The sequence below is a fragment of the Protomyctophum parallelum genome (assembly GCF_964188405.1).
Source record: "Protomyctophum parallelum genome assembly, chromosome: 10".
NCBI lineage: Eukaryota > Metazoa > Chordata > Actinopteri > Myctophiformes > Myctophidae > Protomyctophum > Protomyctophum parallelum.
In genome coordinates, this window is record NC_139704.1 from 16,846,482 (window position 1) to 16,864,202 (window position 17,721).

Genomic DNA, 17,721 nt, shown 5'->3' on the forward strand with positions numbered 1-17,721 from the left:
ATTGAAATATTTATTAACAGTTTGCAGAATTACAGTACATCTCAAGCACAAACTCAGGGCTTAAAGTTCTCAGTCCTGGGGACTGATTTCAGTCCTGAGGATTTCATAGGGGTCATTTAATGGCATCAGTGCAGATTTGCAAAAAATCTTTTTCAGTCTTTGGATTATTTTTGGCTTTAAGCCCTGCAAACTCAATACAAAGACTGTTAACTGTGAGTGGACGACCCAATTAAGCATTACACTTGTTTACAAGAGGGTCCACCATGTTCAATTAATCAAAAACATCTACATTGCCGTATTTATACTTTTACTTGAGTAAAACATTTGAGTACTTTTTCCACCACTGACTATTTCTACCAGAACTGTGCACTCTATACACTTATGCTCATCCGAGTGCTTGCTTCTCCTTTTTTCAAGTGTACACACACACACACACACACACACACAGAAATATTCTGCGAAATAACGGCTATACTGTTTTCTGAATTCTAGGATTTAGTCTTTTTAATCACCTACACGTTTTCCCTAAACCTTAATAGGATCATAAGAGGGAGTGTTTATGTAGCTTGGAATGCTCATAGTAGTTAATGGATTAGAACGTACAAAAGACCATAGCTTGGCACATCACCCGGGGTTTAGTTTCATGCACATTGTTATCGTTTCTATGCAGTTACATTTGATTAATCCTCACTATTGAAGGAGATATTCATTAAAAAAGAACCCAGAATAACAACTTAGGTCAGCCGCTTGTTTTCTTGGGCAAGTTGGTGTCTCGTGTGATTGATTTAGGTGTCAAAGTGCTACTTCTACCCTAATTAGGATTACAAAGACTTTTTCGGTTCTTGCGTGTTTATGTAAAACCCACTTGACCTATTAATGATTCATATGTTGCTGTTTTGGCTGGTTGAACTCGCCGTCTGTTTTTCAACAAACTACAAACGCCAAATTCACCCAGACTTTTATAAGTATGGCAGCTACCGATGGTCTGTTACACTACAAACGGCTATCTGTGCTGAAATCACAAACATTAACAAGCCACCCATTGTTGCTTCGTCGTCTTCCTTCACATCTCAGTCAAGCAGTACAGGTATTAATGTAACAACTGCAATTTATTTTAAAATTATCGTACCATGTCACGTGGACCACATGGATTGTGTTGACTGCAGCAGGTCTTCTGGTTTTAATTTTCTCCCTCTTGTGTGCCAGGCTGTAAAAATGTTCCCATTCTTTTCTCTCTTGTTCTTTGATAGATACAAGCACCTGTTTCATATGTTGGGGGAAAAACACTAAATCTGATGTGATAGTGGTTTAGTGGCAATGCACTAGTGCAGGGGTTCTCAATGCACTAGTGCAGGGGTTCTCAATGCACTAGTGCAGGGGTTCTCAATGCACTAGTGCAGGGGTTCTCAATGCACTAGTGCAGGGGTTCTCAATGCACTAGTGCAGGGGTTCTCAATGCACTAGTGCAGGGGTTCTCAATGCACTAGTGCAGGGGTTCTCAATGCACTAGTGCAGGGGTTCTCAATGCACTAGTAATATAATCATTAAGGAAAGTTTATGCATGCACTATGGGAGTATGTGTATACTATGTGAACTCAGAATTTCCGTTTTCCCAGCCATTCAAAAACAAAATAACGTTTTTTCTTTTTTCTTTTTGTGAAAATAATTTGGGGACGCCCCAAAATACTTTTGGGACCCCCCGAGGGGTCACGACCCCCAGGTTGAAAACCCCTGTACATATGACTATTTATAATGTTTATAATTTTGTTCCAATTGGCCCATAAACTATGATCTTTTGGGCACTGAAAAGTGCGAACACAGTGAGGTCACAGTGAGGCTCTAGACAGGACGTACAGTATTTAAGAAAGTTTAGTCAATTTTACTCTAGCGAACTCTAGCCTTTTTGCCCAGGCTTTTATATTGCCAGTACAGCAGAGATGTTTTGTTCTTCTGAGAGGGTTGATCTTTGTCATAATCTTGCCACAAACATTTGACTCATCACGCAGTCTTTTATCCAAAAACAAGTTCATTTCTAAGTGAACCGTAATCAGGGAAGGCAAAACAAATGATTGAAAGAACAACAACAATACATTTTTGACAAGATGCACGAGAGATGAAAGAGTGATTAATCTATTTCTCATACAATGTGCTCGTGTTAATGTTGGAAATGTCCCGTTCCAAAGAGGCGCTCCGCTTCAGAATGTGAGATTTGGCTCTGCATCAGTCATATATATATATATATATTTCTTTTTTTACATTTTTATTCCTAATTGTGGAGAGAGACAGTAAACCAAGGGCAGATGCGACAGGAGTACGATCTGAACCAGGGATCTTTCACCCACTAAGAGTGCTTAAAAAGGGTCATATCATTTTTTAGACTACACAGTTTAATTAATAAATGATGAATGATAACCTACTCCTATGTTATTTTCAAAATATTTTTGAACATTTAAAAACTTGAAACGGGCCATTCTGCATAGCGATTACCTTCTACTATTGGTACTTTAAAGACCTAGTGAAATGAAAAATATGTTTTTCACACTTTTAGACCATATTTGTGGTCATCATATGGGCATACCTAACAATGGATGCCAAACAAATTGGAACATTTTCATTTTTGTGTATTTTTATATCAAAAGTCCATAAAAATCCAAACTTAATTACTAAAAATGTGCTGCGTGATGACTTGTAGAGGCTCACATGCACACATGCTTATTTATTCTTTTTTTTGTCCTTTTTCTCTGGCACCTGCACAACAATTCCTGTCCAACAGGTGGCACTGAGTGTGTTTTAATGAATCTTGATTTCATTCACCTGTATTATTCCCATCACTGCGCGTTTGTCCAAACACAGCTGCTGATGATTCCAGAACTACTCTGTTTTTAGTCTCATTCAAGATGACATCCAGACAGTATCAACTTGTTTTAAATTGAATCATCACGCTAAAATAGGTATCTGAAAACATTCTAGGGTAGAAATAAGCCACATAGCAGTAAACTGGTAGAGCTGGCCGACTGTCTGCCTTGGAAACAAAGTCCATGCATCGTGCGTGTAGCAGAAGTATCGTCCCATCACCTGAAGGGATGCAACGCTCTGATTGGTTCTGAAACTCAGAGCCAGAGTTTCAAGCTAAAACTTCAAAATAAAATGGCCCAAATTAAAGGTGTAGGGCAACGGAAATGGTGGACATTTTATTTTGAAGTTTTAGCTTCAAACGCTGGCTCTGAGGTTTCTGAACCAATCAGAGTGTCGCATCCCTCCAGGTGGTTCAGCTGCACGTGAATTTCGTGTCAGAGAGACATGAGGACAAGTCAGCGGATTATTTCTAACCTATACACAACCTATATACATATTTTAGCGTGATGATTAAGTTTAAAACAAGTAATACACTGTCTGGATGTCATCTTGAATGAGATTAAAAACGGAGTAGTTCTTTAATCAAAACCAGCTGTGTGGAGGAGGACAAGAAGCATGGGAAACAAACTGGTGAGCTTCATTTTTATTGGCTTTTATCGATGTGTATCTCTACACGTCATCATGCAGCACGTTTTCGTTTTCAGGAAGAAGTAAAAAATATATTTTGTATGGACTTTTGATATAAAACATACAAAAATTGCCATTCTTTTAGCATCCATTGTTGGGTATGCCCATATGATGACCACACATATGGTCTAAAAGTGTGAAAAACGTATTTTTCATTTCACCCACTCTTTAAGGACATTTTGATGCTGATACTTTTGTACCTTTCACTCAAGTGCATTTTGTATTCAGGACCTTTTTACTTGTAACGGAGTAGTTCTACATTGTAGTATTGATACTTTTAACATAAGGGGGAGGCGTCATGTGGCATGGAGACAGTTTTAAGTAAAACAATTGAGTACCTTTCCCCCACCACTGAGAAGAAGAAGAAGACACAGTGGGGGCCTTTGTTGACCGTTTTTCTCCTTTGCTCTTCTTCCCGTGTCTCTTTTCTGCGGTGTAGGAGAATGGCTCAGGGTGTCTGGACACAGTGGGGGCCATTGTTGTTGACCAGGAGGGGAATGTCGCCGCCGCAGTGTCCAGTGGCGGCTTAGCCATGAAACACCCGGGCAGAGTTGGCCAGGTTAGACCCACAGTGACTCTCAAAACGTTTTTCCAAGTCAAGGACCCTGCATGGATTAACGTTCTCAGTCGCCACGCAGTGTTGTTTTCGTCGACTAAAACTAAGGCGAAAAATGTTCGTCGACTACCTTTTTCCACTGACAAACTAAATGGAAACTAAAGACTAAGCTATGATGACTAAAACTAAGACTAAATATACTGACAATTTCGTCAACAAATAAAAACTAGACTAAAATGTTAGGAAGGGACTAGTGGACAAGAGATCCAGTATAAGTCATTTTGCACTTGGTTGCATGCTGAAAATAGCCGATCTACAAGCTTGCAGCGCGATGCGTTGTGATGCCGTCTTTACGACGGCATCAAGGCCTACCTAAACACATTTTGTTTGACTAAATCAACTGTAGTTTTAGTCGACTAAAATCTGATGACATTTATTCGACTAAAACTAGACTAACACTAACACATTCCAGGTGACTAAAATGTGACTAAAACTAAATGAAAACTTTTGAAAAGACTATTAACTAAAATCTAAATTTGCTGCCAAAAACAACACAGACAGGCCAACAGCACATACACCAAGGCCCGCCCCTGCTCAATCATGATTGGCGGAAGGCCCCTCTCTATTCTGATTGGATGAAGGCTGGGCCACCTAGCCAAAAACGAAACCTACGGTTTTTTGACCCCCAGGGGTTAACTGGGGACATGGAGGAACTCCTTATATGGTCAGCACACTCTATAGTAGGGAGGATTATCACAACAAAACAAACAAAAGATGTGATTTTTGAATTAAGTAAAATCGCTGAATATACCTTGTACGCCTCAATCTGCAATTTACCTGTAATGGTAGAGTCCGCTCTGATTGGTTCAGCTGCCTATAAAAAGACTGCCAGAAGCACACACACACACACACACACACACACACACACACACACACACACACACACACACACTGTTAGATCAATGAGAGGATTATGGTGGAGCTGCACACCAACATGGCCTATTTTTCTGCTGCCTGTGCCATGCCATTTTTCATGCCTGTAACCTTCTTTTTGGGAATAAATCACGGTGTGGTGGCATTTTACCTCCTGACTCTGTGCTAATTTCCAGCTGCTTATTGGGCCAACGAGCCTACAAGCTGTATGGCTGCCAAACATAATATTACATATTGTGTTAAGGGACAACTTTAGTTTTTTTTCAACCAAGGTTCATGTTTTAGGTTGTTATTAGAGAAAGTAAAAGATGAGTGTTAATTTTTCTTCATTTGCTGCATTCTTTCGTTTTAGGGATTTTAGCGGTTTTTGACAGGGGGGCGGGGGCATTCGAGCATGGGGCTAAATATGTATTTATTTACAAAATTGTATAGCGATTTATCTTTTTATTATTTACTATAGTCCTACTAGACCCCAAGAAATTACATCTGGCCACAGAAGATCACAGGATCTACTGAATGTGATGGTAGCCTACTGGGGGGAAGCCACACTGTGGGCTGTATTTTACGTGTCTTAAGTACCAGGTCTTATTCCCTAACTTGAGTAAACTAAAGACCTGGAGGCGTGATCAATGTCATTTGGCTATTCTGAGTGGCCAAAGAGCATTGATCACGCCTCCAGGTCTTTAGTTTACTCAAGTTAGGGAATAAGACCTGGTACTTAAGACACGCAAAATACAGCCCTGTGTGTCATAGGCTCAATATGTCAGTTTAACACATTCAGTAGATCCCGTGATCTTTTGTGGCCAAATGTAATTTCTTGGGGTCTAGTAGGACTATAGTAAATAATAAAAAAAGAAATCGCTATAAAATGTTGTAAAGAAATACATATTTAGCCCCGTGCTCAAATGCCCCCGCCCCCCTGTCAAAAGCAGCTACAATCCCTAAAACCAAAGAAAGCAGCAAACATGAACCTTGGTTGAAAAAAACTAAAGTTGTCCTTTAAGTGTGTAGGACACACAGCGCTAGTGTGTGGTGACTCCTTTCATGCCGTTTCACAAATTACATATTGGCCATATCAACATCTTTCAGTCGTGAGATTTGTATTTTACTTTGATCCATGAGGACCCCAAATTGATATGTATTTGGCCGTGGACCCCCCCCCCCCCCCCCCCCCCCCTCACCCCACCCCCTCTGAAATTATTTTGTGCCGGGGATCCCAGAAGAGAAGATACATTCAAAATAAAAAGGTTTGAATCCTGACTGCATAGGACCTTAAAGGACAACTTTAGTTTTTTTCAACCAAGGTTCATGTTTTAGTTTATTATTAGAGAAAGTAAAAGATGAGTGTTAATTTCTTTTCATTTCCTACTTTCTTTCATTTTAGGGATTTTAGCTGTTTTTGACAGGGGGCGGGGGCATTCGAGCATGTTGCTAAATATGTATTTATTTACCAAATTTTATAGCGATTTTTTTATTTTTTATTTACTCTAGTCCTAATAAACGCCAATAAATTATTTGACCACAAAAGATCACAGGATCTATTGAATGTGTCAAACTGACATATTGAGCCTATACACACAGTATAAGCCTTCCCCCAGTAGGCTACCTTCACATTCAGTAGATCATGTGATCTTCCGTGACCATATGTAATTTCCTGGGGTTTATTAGGACTATAGTAAATAATAAATAAAAAAATCGCCATAATATTTTGTAAAAAAATACATATTTAGCCCCATGCTCGAATGCCCCCGGCCCCCTGTCAAAAACTGCTAAAATCCCTAAAACAAAAGAAAGCAGCAAATGAAGAAAAATTAACACTCATCTTTTAGTTTCTCTAATAACAACCTAAAACATGAACCTTGGTTGAAAAAAACTAAAGTTGTCCTTTAAAGTCACAAATTGCAACTTTTTCTTCTTTTTTTCTCTCCTTTTTTGTAACTTACTGTTTTTATTGTTATTATCAGGAGAGACAACACATTCAAGCAATACAATACAATGTACAATTGTTCCACATTACCTCACGCATTTTTTACTCTAAATAAGTACTCCACCTCATTAGACTCGCACCACGTCATGTCCTGTCTGCACAGTTACAGGTCCATTTGGTTCCGTTTGTTGTACACTCTCCTAGTTACATTATGTCCTGTCTGCACAGTTACAGGTCCATTTGGTTCCGTTTGTTGTACGCTCTCCTAGTTACATTAACACTGAGGATTTGACTGTTTTCTGTTGCCAGGCTGCTCATTATGGATGTGGCTGCTGGGCTGAGAATGCCTGTAAAGCGACTCCTTATGCTACTGCAGTGAGTACCTCAGGTATATACCAACACACACACACACACACACACACACACACACACACACACACACACACACACACACACGCACGCACACACACCATTTAGTATGTGCAGCGCAAAATGTTCAGCATTCATCATTTAACCACATGAACCCTAAAGTTCCTATTCTGGGGTTTCTACAAGCTGGCAAAGTGTTACATTGTTGTGAACTTTGTGAACTTGTAGATCGGCTATTTTCGGTGAAGAAATTTGGCGTAGAGGGAATAAAGGAATGGGCAAAGTACAATATACAGCCCTGGGGGGACTCAGATCAACGAAGTATATAGTTGTTAAATCTGAATCTGTGAATTATTTTAGACCTTTTTGCAACTTGTTGTCTAACAGTGTTGATTTTGTCGACTAATACTATGAATTTTTATTTCGCCAACTGCCTTTCTTTCACTGACGAAAACTAAATGGAAACTAAATGAAAACTAAGCTGTGATTACTAAAACTAAGACTAAATATATTGACAATTTCGTCAACAAATAAAAACTAGACTAGGGACAATTTTACACTTGGTTGCATGCTGAAAATAGCAGATCTACAAGCTCAAAACGCGTCGTGAGCTTGTAGAGCTTGTAGTTTTCATTTTCGGCTATTTTCAGTCATTACAAAATACAAAATGCAAAATACACAAAATCTCATGATATTTAGTCGAAACTAAAACTAGACTAACACTAAAACATTCCAGGTGACTAAAATATCACTCAAACTAAATGAAAGCTATTCAAGAGACTATGACTAAAACATAAATCAAAATTTGCTATCAAAATCAACACGTGTGCGTGTCTGTGTGCGTGCGTGCCTGAGTGTGTGTGTGTAACCTGGAGTAGTTGGCGCACGCGCGCACGTGGGTCTGTACTCTGTATAATCTGTTTCCACCCAGCGTGAAGGTTTCTTTTCACCGCTGGGCCTGTGTTTCATTCCCGGTGATGATATGAATCAGACGCAGAGATTTTAATGCGGTGCCTCTATATTTTTGTTTCAGTGAGTCAGGCTTCAAAAAACTGATAATACTTTCCAGTGACCCTCCGAGCATTCCTACTGCGTGATCTTCATCACAGTCACTTCCCTTCGGTTGATTGGCTCGTTGTTGTTAGTCAGCTGGATGCCAGGTGGATTGCCGAGTCCGTTTGGGTCGTCGTCGGCTCTGTGACGGGAGACACCTGCTGGGAGTGTGAAAGCACGTCAATCCGGTCGGAAAATTAAGCTTGGTTTGGTTCCCTTTCTTTTAATGCAAGATAATAAAAAAGGGAGACTTATATTGTAGACAGATACATTTGCTAGATGGCATTTTGCTAGCTCACATTCTCATTGTCACGTTGATTCACATTGCTCTTCAATCACATAAAAAAAAAAACTTTCACGCAACTTTGTTTTTGCCGGCGAGGAATTTCTTTTATGTCTCTCTGATGAATTGAGATGTCTGAGCCGTGAGGGAATGGAGGCAGGGATGGAGGAAGGAGAGGCATTCAGAGAATCTCTCAACTCTCTCAAAACGGCTATTTTTACTGCACGACACCGCCGCGCAACTAAGTGTGAATCAGGCTTAAAGGAGAATCCCATACGTCCCCACCAAAGAGGTCCAGGTGTTATTTTGTGCAAAAGCGCATTATTGGCTATTTCCCCTACCATAAGCCCTCAATGAATTGCATTGAATTGAATGGGGCTATGGGGTGTTGTGCTAATTCGCTTATAGGGGAAATAGCCAATAATGCACTTTTGCACAAAATAACACCTGGATCTCTTTGGTGGGGATGTAACAACTACAAATAAAGGTAAGAAAGCCTTCTAGTATGGAATTCTCCTTCAAGCATTAGTGGTTACTCCTTGAAGAGGTCCATTCTTTATCTGTCCATTTGTTCACCACAACAATATGTAAAAAAGCCTACTGGTTGGATTGATATGGAACTTTCGGTGCACATCCATGATCCCTGGAAGATGAAGTGTAACTATTTTTAGTGACGTATCCTGTAGTGCCACTCTCAGGCCAAAATAGCAACCTTTCACACAAGCTAAGATTGTAGTCCCCAACACGCAGAAATGAGTAAGCGGTGTACACCAATTTTCTGGTTCTTTCTCTCAAAGTCTATAACTACAAGAAATGTTGTCAGACAGGGACATTTCATCGTGATCATGCCGAAGACGCAAGCATCCGTGGTGGAGGTGATGTTCAAGACATGGGACCGCGCGGTGTAGTCCGTTCATAGAGCAGGGTTAGCGTTTTACTTCTGGCGATCGGTTGCATTTAAGCTTCAAAGAATCATAAAACAGGTGTTCATTTGTGAAGTATCATGGACTTTATTATTTCTTCTTCTTTTTTTGACACAAAGCTTAATTTCAGCAATAATCTAAAATCCAATAAAAAAAATCCCACTGACCTTTGTCAAGAGAACGGGGAAGGTGGCATCGTCCTGCTTCCGACCAGTGGTGGATAGTAACTTAGTACGGTATTTGTACTTTACTTGAGTATTTCCAATACTTTTACTTCAACTCCACTACATCTCAGAGCCAACATTTTTACTTTTACTCCACTACAATTATTTTAAAACTTTAGTTACTAGTTACTTTGGAGATTTTAATTTTGATTAGAAAACAATAAACATACATTAACCACTTCAACCCTATACATTTTGGCCATTTGAAAATAGCCGATCTACAAGCTTGTAGATCTGCTATTTTCAATAGATTTTGTACTTTTAGTACTTTAAGTACATTTTGATGCCAATACTTTTGTACTTTTACTCGAGTACATTTTCAATTCCGTACTTTTACTTGTAACAAAGTAGTTCTAAATTGCGGTATTGGTACTTTTACTTAAGTAAAACAATTGAGTACTTTTTCCACCACTGCTTCCGACCACAGAAAAATGTCATCCCTGGATGAGGCGCACATACAGAATGAACCCTGCTGATATTGGTGACCCCCCCCCCCAAAATCTTTGTGTAAAATCAGTCATTAGGACGGCATCAAGGCCTGCCAAAATACATTTTGGTCGACTAAATCAACTAGATTTAGTCGACTAAAATCTTAGGATATTTAGTCGACTAAAACTAGACTTAACACTAAAACATTCCAGCTGACTAAAACTATTCAAAAGGCTATGACTAAAACTAAAATCAAAATGTGCTGTCAAAATCAACTGTATTTTTGGGCCAATATGCATTAGGATGTAAGGGAGCAGCATGAACTCTAGGGGCTGCCAGAGAGGCTGTTAGATGATTCCTTGGCTTATTATTTGGCTCAGGCCTGTGATACCATACTTAAATCAAGGGTTACCCACTCAGGTCATCATTGAACCCTGATAGTGTACAGTGTACACAATGGTAAATATTTGCAACCCTGGAGTTAAATTAACACTCTTCTGAAATGTCCCTATTATTGCTCTTAAGCTCGGTGCCAAACATCTCAATGCCTTCTCTGCAACCATGTGAAATGTCTACACCGCCACATGCATTATTGGAGAGAGTCGGAGAAACTCTGGAAACCAGATCAGATGTTCTGCTCTGCCTGCTGTTTCCTTCTTCTGTGACAGCCCTCAAGCGCTGTGTGTTTACATTTTAAGCTAACACAGGCTGTCACATGAATAGAGACGCCCCCTTCCCTTTCATGACTGATCTGCCATTTTCAACAAAGCAACGGCATTCTTGTCGAACATATTTATGCCGTGTATATGTGCATGCCTCGGTCTTTGAAAAAAAAGAAAAAAGAGAAAGGAGTGCGTGCCCCTTATAGCTGAAAGGCACACACGCATTCATAGGCTTTGTGTGTGTGAGATACGTTTCTGAAAGAGACTACAGCATGTTGGCCCACTTCCTTTAAGATGCGTCGACGCCGCTTCGTATGTAGCTGCCGGGGGACATAAAAAAAAAAATCTTTTGATGTGGATCTGCAGCCCAATGCGTCTCAATGCGTAGGACGTGATTGGATCGGACAGGCTGAAGCCGCAGTATTAGGGGCCACTAACATACTGTATCCCAAGTGTCTCATCACTGGCGTTCACTTGACTCTGTCATCATCGTGACCCACCGCCCGCCGGCGTTCACTGTGACATACAGGTGAATGAATGTGTCAACGAGACAAGGAAAAGTATCAATACTGCAATGTACTCCGTTGCAAGTAAAAGTTCGGAATTAAACATTTACTTGACAGTACAGAGGTACTGGCATGAAAATGTACTTACAGAAGTACCAAAAGTGAAAGTAGTCATTGTGCAGAAATGTCCCATTTGAAGTTTTCAAAAAGTAACTAGTACAGTACTTTTAAGTAAATGTAGTTAGTTGCTTTCCACCACTGCATGAGACACAGTGGCTCAGTCAATCAGAAGGTCCCTGGTTCGATCCCCAGCAACCAATCATAGCCAATCAAATCTAGAAGCTCTCAACGCCGTGATGCGACGCATTGTGAGCTTGTAAATCAAGTTTTTTCCACTATTCTTGATTTTTCTTTTAGGGGGGCTTGAACATTTTCCATAACATTAGACCATAATCACCACATCAGCGATCCAGTCATCGTGCCTTGGCAGTTAGAAGAGCACCACAAATTTGTAAATTGTAAATTAAGTTGTATTTATTCTGTAGGGCTGGAGTTCTCAGCGTTTTTGGCTGGGGCCCCCGGAAATGCTTTAGCCATGGCCCGCGATCATTGCAATATAAAGTATACAATTATAAAAAATAAATGTATTCATAATTTTAATTGACTATCTGTACTTTGTGGACACTCATTTCCCAATACAGAGGCAAATTATATACCGCTTTTATTTTATTTATTTATTTATTTTTCAGATTGATACATTATAGAGGCTATTTTGTACAGACAGACATTTGTGTGTTATTCATGTGAATGTATTATACTGTAAAAGATGCCCTACTAAACTGTAGTGACTATTTCACTAGAAGATGAAACGCACCACTGGTGCGTCTCAAAAATAGCTCACAAAATCTACATTATTGTGAGCTACTGTAACATAATGTATACAAAACGTGTCGCTTGACGCTGCGTTGCAGTCTTGTAGATCAGCTATTTTCACTACTTAATTATATATATTTTTTCATTTGTGAAATTTCTTAGATGGATCTTTTGAAATACATATACTGTATATATTTAAATGTAGGAAAAGAAAATTAGACCCATAAAAGATTTGTCCGTGACCCACAGATGGGTCACAACCCAGTACTGTAGAGACTACTGTCATGTCTACGTTAATATTACTGAAGAGTAGAGAGTTGAGAATACTACTGTAATAAAGGCAAAAACGCCCCCAAAAAATATCTTTCGGGAAAAAGTATATATATACTGATATATATTGAAGAATGTCAGAATTTTCACCAGATTCACCAGCCTGGCGTGTCACAGATACATGTTGTCTTGTATATGAATCGCTCATTCACAGCTATAGGTTATATCTTGTAATCGCTCATTCACAGCCATAGGTTATATCTTGTAATCGCTCATTCACAGCCATAGGTTATGTCTTGTATCTGAATCGCTCATTCACAGCCATAGGTTATATCTTGTAATCGCTCATTCACAGCCATAGGTTATGTCTTGTATATGAATCGCTCATTCACAGCCATAGGTTATATCTTGTAATCGCTCATTCACAGCCATAGGTTATATCTTGTATATGAATCGCTCATTCACAGCTATAGGTTATATCTTGTAATCGCTCATTCACAGCCATAGGTTATATCTTGTATATGAATCGCTCATTCACAGCTATAGGTTATATCTTGGCTACATCCTAACATCTTTGATCCCAGCAGGGACAGGCTGGTTGTTTGCCCCTCCGTGTTTATTCACCTCCTCCTCCTCCCCTGTCGTCCCATATATCGTGGCCGCCGTGCCTTTCATCTGAGTCAGAAAAAAATGGAAAACTCTTTCCTTATGGGGATGGAAAAGCATAATGTGTGTTCCAGTACGACACCTGCTTCTAATTTCCTAAACTTGAAAGGCATTCCCATCAAAAGCAGCAGAAAAACAATCATTTTGTTTCTGACACTGGGGCGTTTGGGTCCTCTCTCTCTCCCCCTATATGTCACCCACTCCTCCGCCCGTCCCCCACCCTCACTCCGCCCCCCCGTTCTGGTCCAGTGTCTAATATGCGGCTTATGTGGGTATTTTTTTAATATACGTGTTGACCTCTAAGTCAGCCTTTCCTCTGCTGTGGCTGACACGACCACGGTTCACAAGTCGGCAGTGTTTCCTCTCGCTGTACTTGGCTGTCACACAACTGTGCCTCAGTTTGCTTTAAAGTATTTATGTTTTTACTCTGTGGCCTCGGTGCTTTATTTTTTTAAATGTCTACCACTCCCGTTAAAGCAACAGTTCCAGCGTGGTCTTACTGCTACCATGATGTCCGTACGTCCCCCCCGTCCCCCCTTCCGGAAACGACAGGGCAGTTTACGGTAAATACCAAACAAAAGGGCACACCGTACCACACCGGCCAATTCCGCATTCACTTCTCGTTAAAAGAAGGAAAAAAGTGTATTCTGAATGACTCCGGGCCACAGTAACCAACCTGCGTTCCGTTTTGTTGTAGTTACCTGGTATTTTATAGGGCCTTCGTTTATGTTCACACAGAACCAACAAGGCTATAGTCTTTAGTCTTTATGGGATTTATCTTGAGTTTTTGCCAAGCATGCTTTGTTTTCACATTTAGGGTTTATTTTTCCTTTTCCCAAAGCACTGGCTTTGACTTTGAGAATGGTCACGTTATAAGAATGCTACAATTTACAATTTAGGCTTTTAATCCAGAGCGACTTTCAGTAAGCAAGAACAAAACATGGTGCATAAAATACAACGGCTCTAGCAGTGATTCTCCACCGCTTATATTTCAAGGACCCCCAGTTTGACACGCATTAAACTACGGACGCCCATTTTAACGTCATTTATATCTCTAAATAAGATAAATATAAATTGGGGTCCCCCAATTTATAATTATTGTAAAATCAATGTTAATTTAACTCTGAGAGTGGTTCCATTTGGTTCCATGTGTACACTCTCAGAGTTACAGTCCCATAAGGTCCATTCGGTTCCATTTGTACACTCAGAGTTACAGTCTCATAAGGGTCCATTTGGTTCCTAACTATCATTTAGCTGGGGACCCCCTGGAACTCCCTTCAAGGGTCCCCGGGCCCCACTTTGAGAACCACTGGGCTTCGTGGGGGCCATTTCTGAGTTGCAGTGCATAATCCACATAGAGAGACTGGAAAATGACAATATCCTGCCAAGCATCGCAATAAGTCCAATCTGTTTAGCGTTTAAATGTCCCGTCGCCTTTTATATACATGACAAAACATCCCCGTGCTGCCTCTGCTCTGACCTCGTACAACGGCTTTGATTGATGGGGAGGCGTGTAAACACAGAGCAAATGCAACCGCAATGACTGCACTGTTCTCTCTTGCCCCGTGATGTCTCTCTTGCAGTGTTGATGTCGATGACTGTATTAATACTATGACGAAAAGTCTTCGTCGACTACCTTTTGTCACTGACAATTTCATCAGCAAATAGAAACTAGACTAAAATGTTGCATGCGTGCTGAAAATATTTTCAGCAAGTGTAAAGTAAGCCAATGCGACGGCATCAAGGCCCGCCCAAATACGCTTTAGTTTGCGAAAATCTTATGATATTTAGTTGATATTACTAACACTAAAACATTTCAGGTGACTAAAATCATGTGACTAAATGTAACTAAATCAAAGTGTGTTGCCAAAATCAACAGTGCTCTCTCTCTCTCTCTCTCTCTCTCTCTCTCTCTCTCTCTGTTTGTTGCCAGGCTGTGGAGAGCATCTGATTCGCACCATGCTGGCCAGGGAGTGCTCTGCGGCCATGCAGTCTGAAGATGCACACACAGCGCTGCTGGAGGCTATGCAAAACAAGTTCATCAGTGAGTAACTACCAGTCTACTACTACTACTGCTAACTAACTACCAGTCTACTACTACTACTGCTAACTAACTACCAGTCTACTACTACTACTAACTAACTACCAGTCTACTACTACTACTAACTAACTACCAGTCTACTACTACTACTAACTAACTACCAGTCTACTACTACTAACTAACTACCAGTCTGAGGATGCACATTTTGAGTTTTAGTCATAGGCTCTTGAATAGTTTTCACTTAGTGTTAGTCACATTTTCTAAAACGGGTAGTCCCAATACTTCATTCTGATTGGCTGGTTACCGTCACGTGACCGGTGTAAATTTCACCGATAACACACTCCTTCAATCACTTTGTATCATCCTGCAACCTTGTAGCTGAACTGGGGAAGGGGAGCGCTTGATTGCTTTACAAACACATGCCGTGCAGGCGTCTTAGCACCGCCCGGCTCATATGACTGTGAATGTGTGGCTCCAGGCAGCCCCGTAAATACATCAAGCGCTATTCTCCCGTCACATAGGCTACTTGCCGAGCAAAACAAGGAAGTGTTGTGGCTCTGGCTCGCTCGCTCTGGTGGCGCAAAGCGTAGCTACTTTTGTGAATTTAATAGTTTTATTAGGTTAATATTGCTATATGTTTGTAACCGTTTTAGAAAAGCAATAAGCCACTCGAGGCCCCAGCTTACCGGGTATTTTACACTGGCTGGGAGGGTAGAAGACCCTCTGCTGCGTGTCGGGTCTGCCTACGCCCCCAGCCAGTATAAAATACCCGGTAACCTGAGACCTCTCGTGGCTTATTGCTTAATTATAGTAGTCACCTGGAATGTCTTGGTGTTATAGTCTAGTTTTAGTCGTCAAAATTTCATACGATTTTAGTCGGCTAAATCTACAGTTGATTTCGTCGGCTAAAATGTGTTTTGGCGGGCCTTGATGCCGTCGTAATGGCTGATTTTACACTTGCTGAAAATAGCCGATCTACAAGCTCACCGATCTGCGACACGTTGTGAGCTTGTCGATAGTTTTAGTGGATGAAATCTACAGTGCACCAAGCGCTGCATGGAGGCTCTGCAGAACAGGTTCATCAGTGAGTACACACGCCCCAACGTGTCTTCTTTGGCAGTGGTGGGAAAAAAAAGACTCAAATGTATCAATACTGTAATGTAGAAATACTGAAGTAAAGGTCCGGAATTCAAATTGTACTGTATTGTAGTAAAAGTACAAAAGTATTGGCATCGAAATGTACTTAAGGTATCAATTATCATTGTGCAGAATGTCCCATTTAACGTTTTCAAATGTATAAAAACGTTGAAAATAGTAGATCTACAATCTCCCAATGCGCGATGCAGTCTTGTTCTGGCTTCCTTCTTAGATGGCTGTCCCCCATTGGTTGGCTTGGCCATGTCACGGACGTTTGTGACACAGAGACATTTAGAAGGGTTCGAGAGGAGTCCTTTTTTGATGTTTAATTCCTCTTTTGTTTTCCTTCGAGACACACATTAAGTTGAAACAATAGCTTAACCCATTTTGGGCGGGAACCCCTATTGGTGTTTTAAGCAATATGTTATACTTTAGCTATTGAAAAATAGCAGATCTACAAGCTCATAGTTGTATTGTATCTCGGTGCAATGCGATCGAGTCGATTGTATGTCAGGGTAAAAATGTAAAGATGATAAGAGCGCCCCTCACTTCACACAGGTGTGATTTTATAATACCAATTGGTATTGTATTTTATATAATTTAAATGGTTGATTAGTCCCCTTTACAACGAGGTATAGATTGAAAGGATCAGGTGTTCATGGAATGTGCAACACAGCTAAACGTGTGGGTAGCCGTTGGTGGTTACTGTATGTTCTGTAATAATAATAATCAAAATGTACTTGCGTGTTCCTTTCCACCACTCTCCATGAACCCCAGAGATGTGTTTGTCAAGCGGATGGTTTGTTGGGACACCCAGCTATGCATGGAGGAGGAAATTAAACAAAAGCAAATGCAACATAAGACATGACCTAACTAACAACTGGAAACACGAGGAATCAAAGGGATTTGAACAGACAGCGTTTTGATTTATGGATCATTCTCATGTTGTTCAAACAAGGCCTTTAACAGCCGCAGTTATTTTTGGGACAAGACATAAATGTTTTGTTGACGATTCATGTGAAGATGTTCTTTTTTTTTCGTAGTCCTCTCTTTTTTTCTTTATTTTTTGAAAGAGAGAGAGAGAGAGAGATCTTTTGGTCTTTTGGTCTGAAGTGTTCCATGTTTAGAAAGTCTTGTTAACTGTGTTTGGCTCTCTGGACCAGTGAGTGGACTGACCAGGTTGACACAGGGACCACTGGGGTTGACACAGGGACCACTGGGGTTGATGCAGGGACCACTGGGGTTGATGCAGGGACCACTGGGGTTGATGCAGGGACCACTGGGGTTGATGCAGGGACCACTGGGGTTGATGCAGGGACCACTGGG

At 40.6% G+C, this 17,721-nt stretch overlaps 1 protein-coding gene across 1 annotated transcript in view; it reads left to right on the plus strand.

Moving 5' to 3' along the window:
* Positions 1–17,721, plus strand: part of tasp1 (taspase, threonine aspartase, 1) — a 52,458-nt gene that overhangs the window by 12,366 nt on the left and 22,371 nt on the right. The window contains exons 9-11 of the mRNA XM_083775639.1: positions 3,983–4,102; positions 7,269–7,347; positions 15,151–15,261. Of these exons, the coding sequence (XP_083631765.1) occupies positions 3,983–4,102; positions 7,269–7,347; positions 15,151–15,261 (310 nt within the window). The remainder of the gene's footprint in view (positions 1–3,982; positions 4,103–7,268; positions 7,348–15,150; positions 15,262–17,721) is intronic.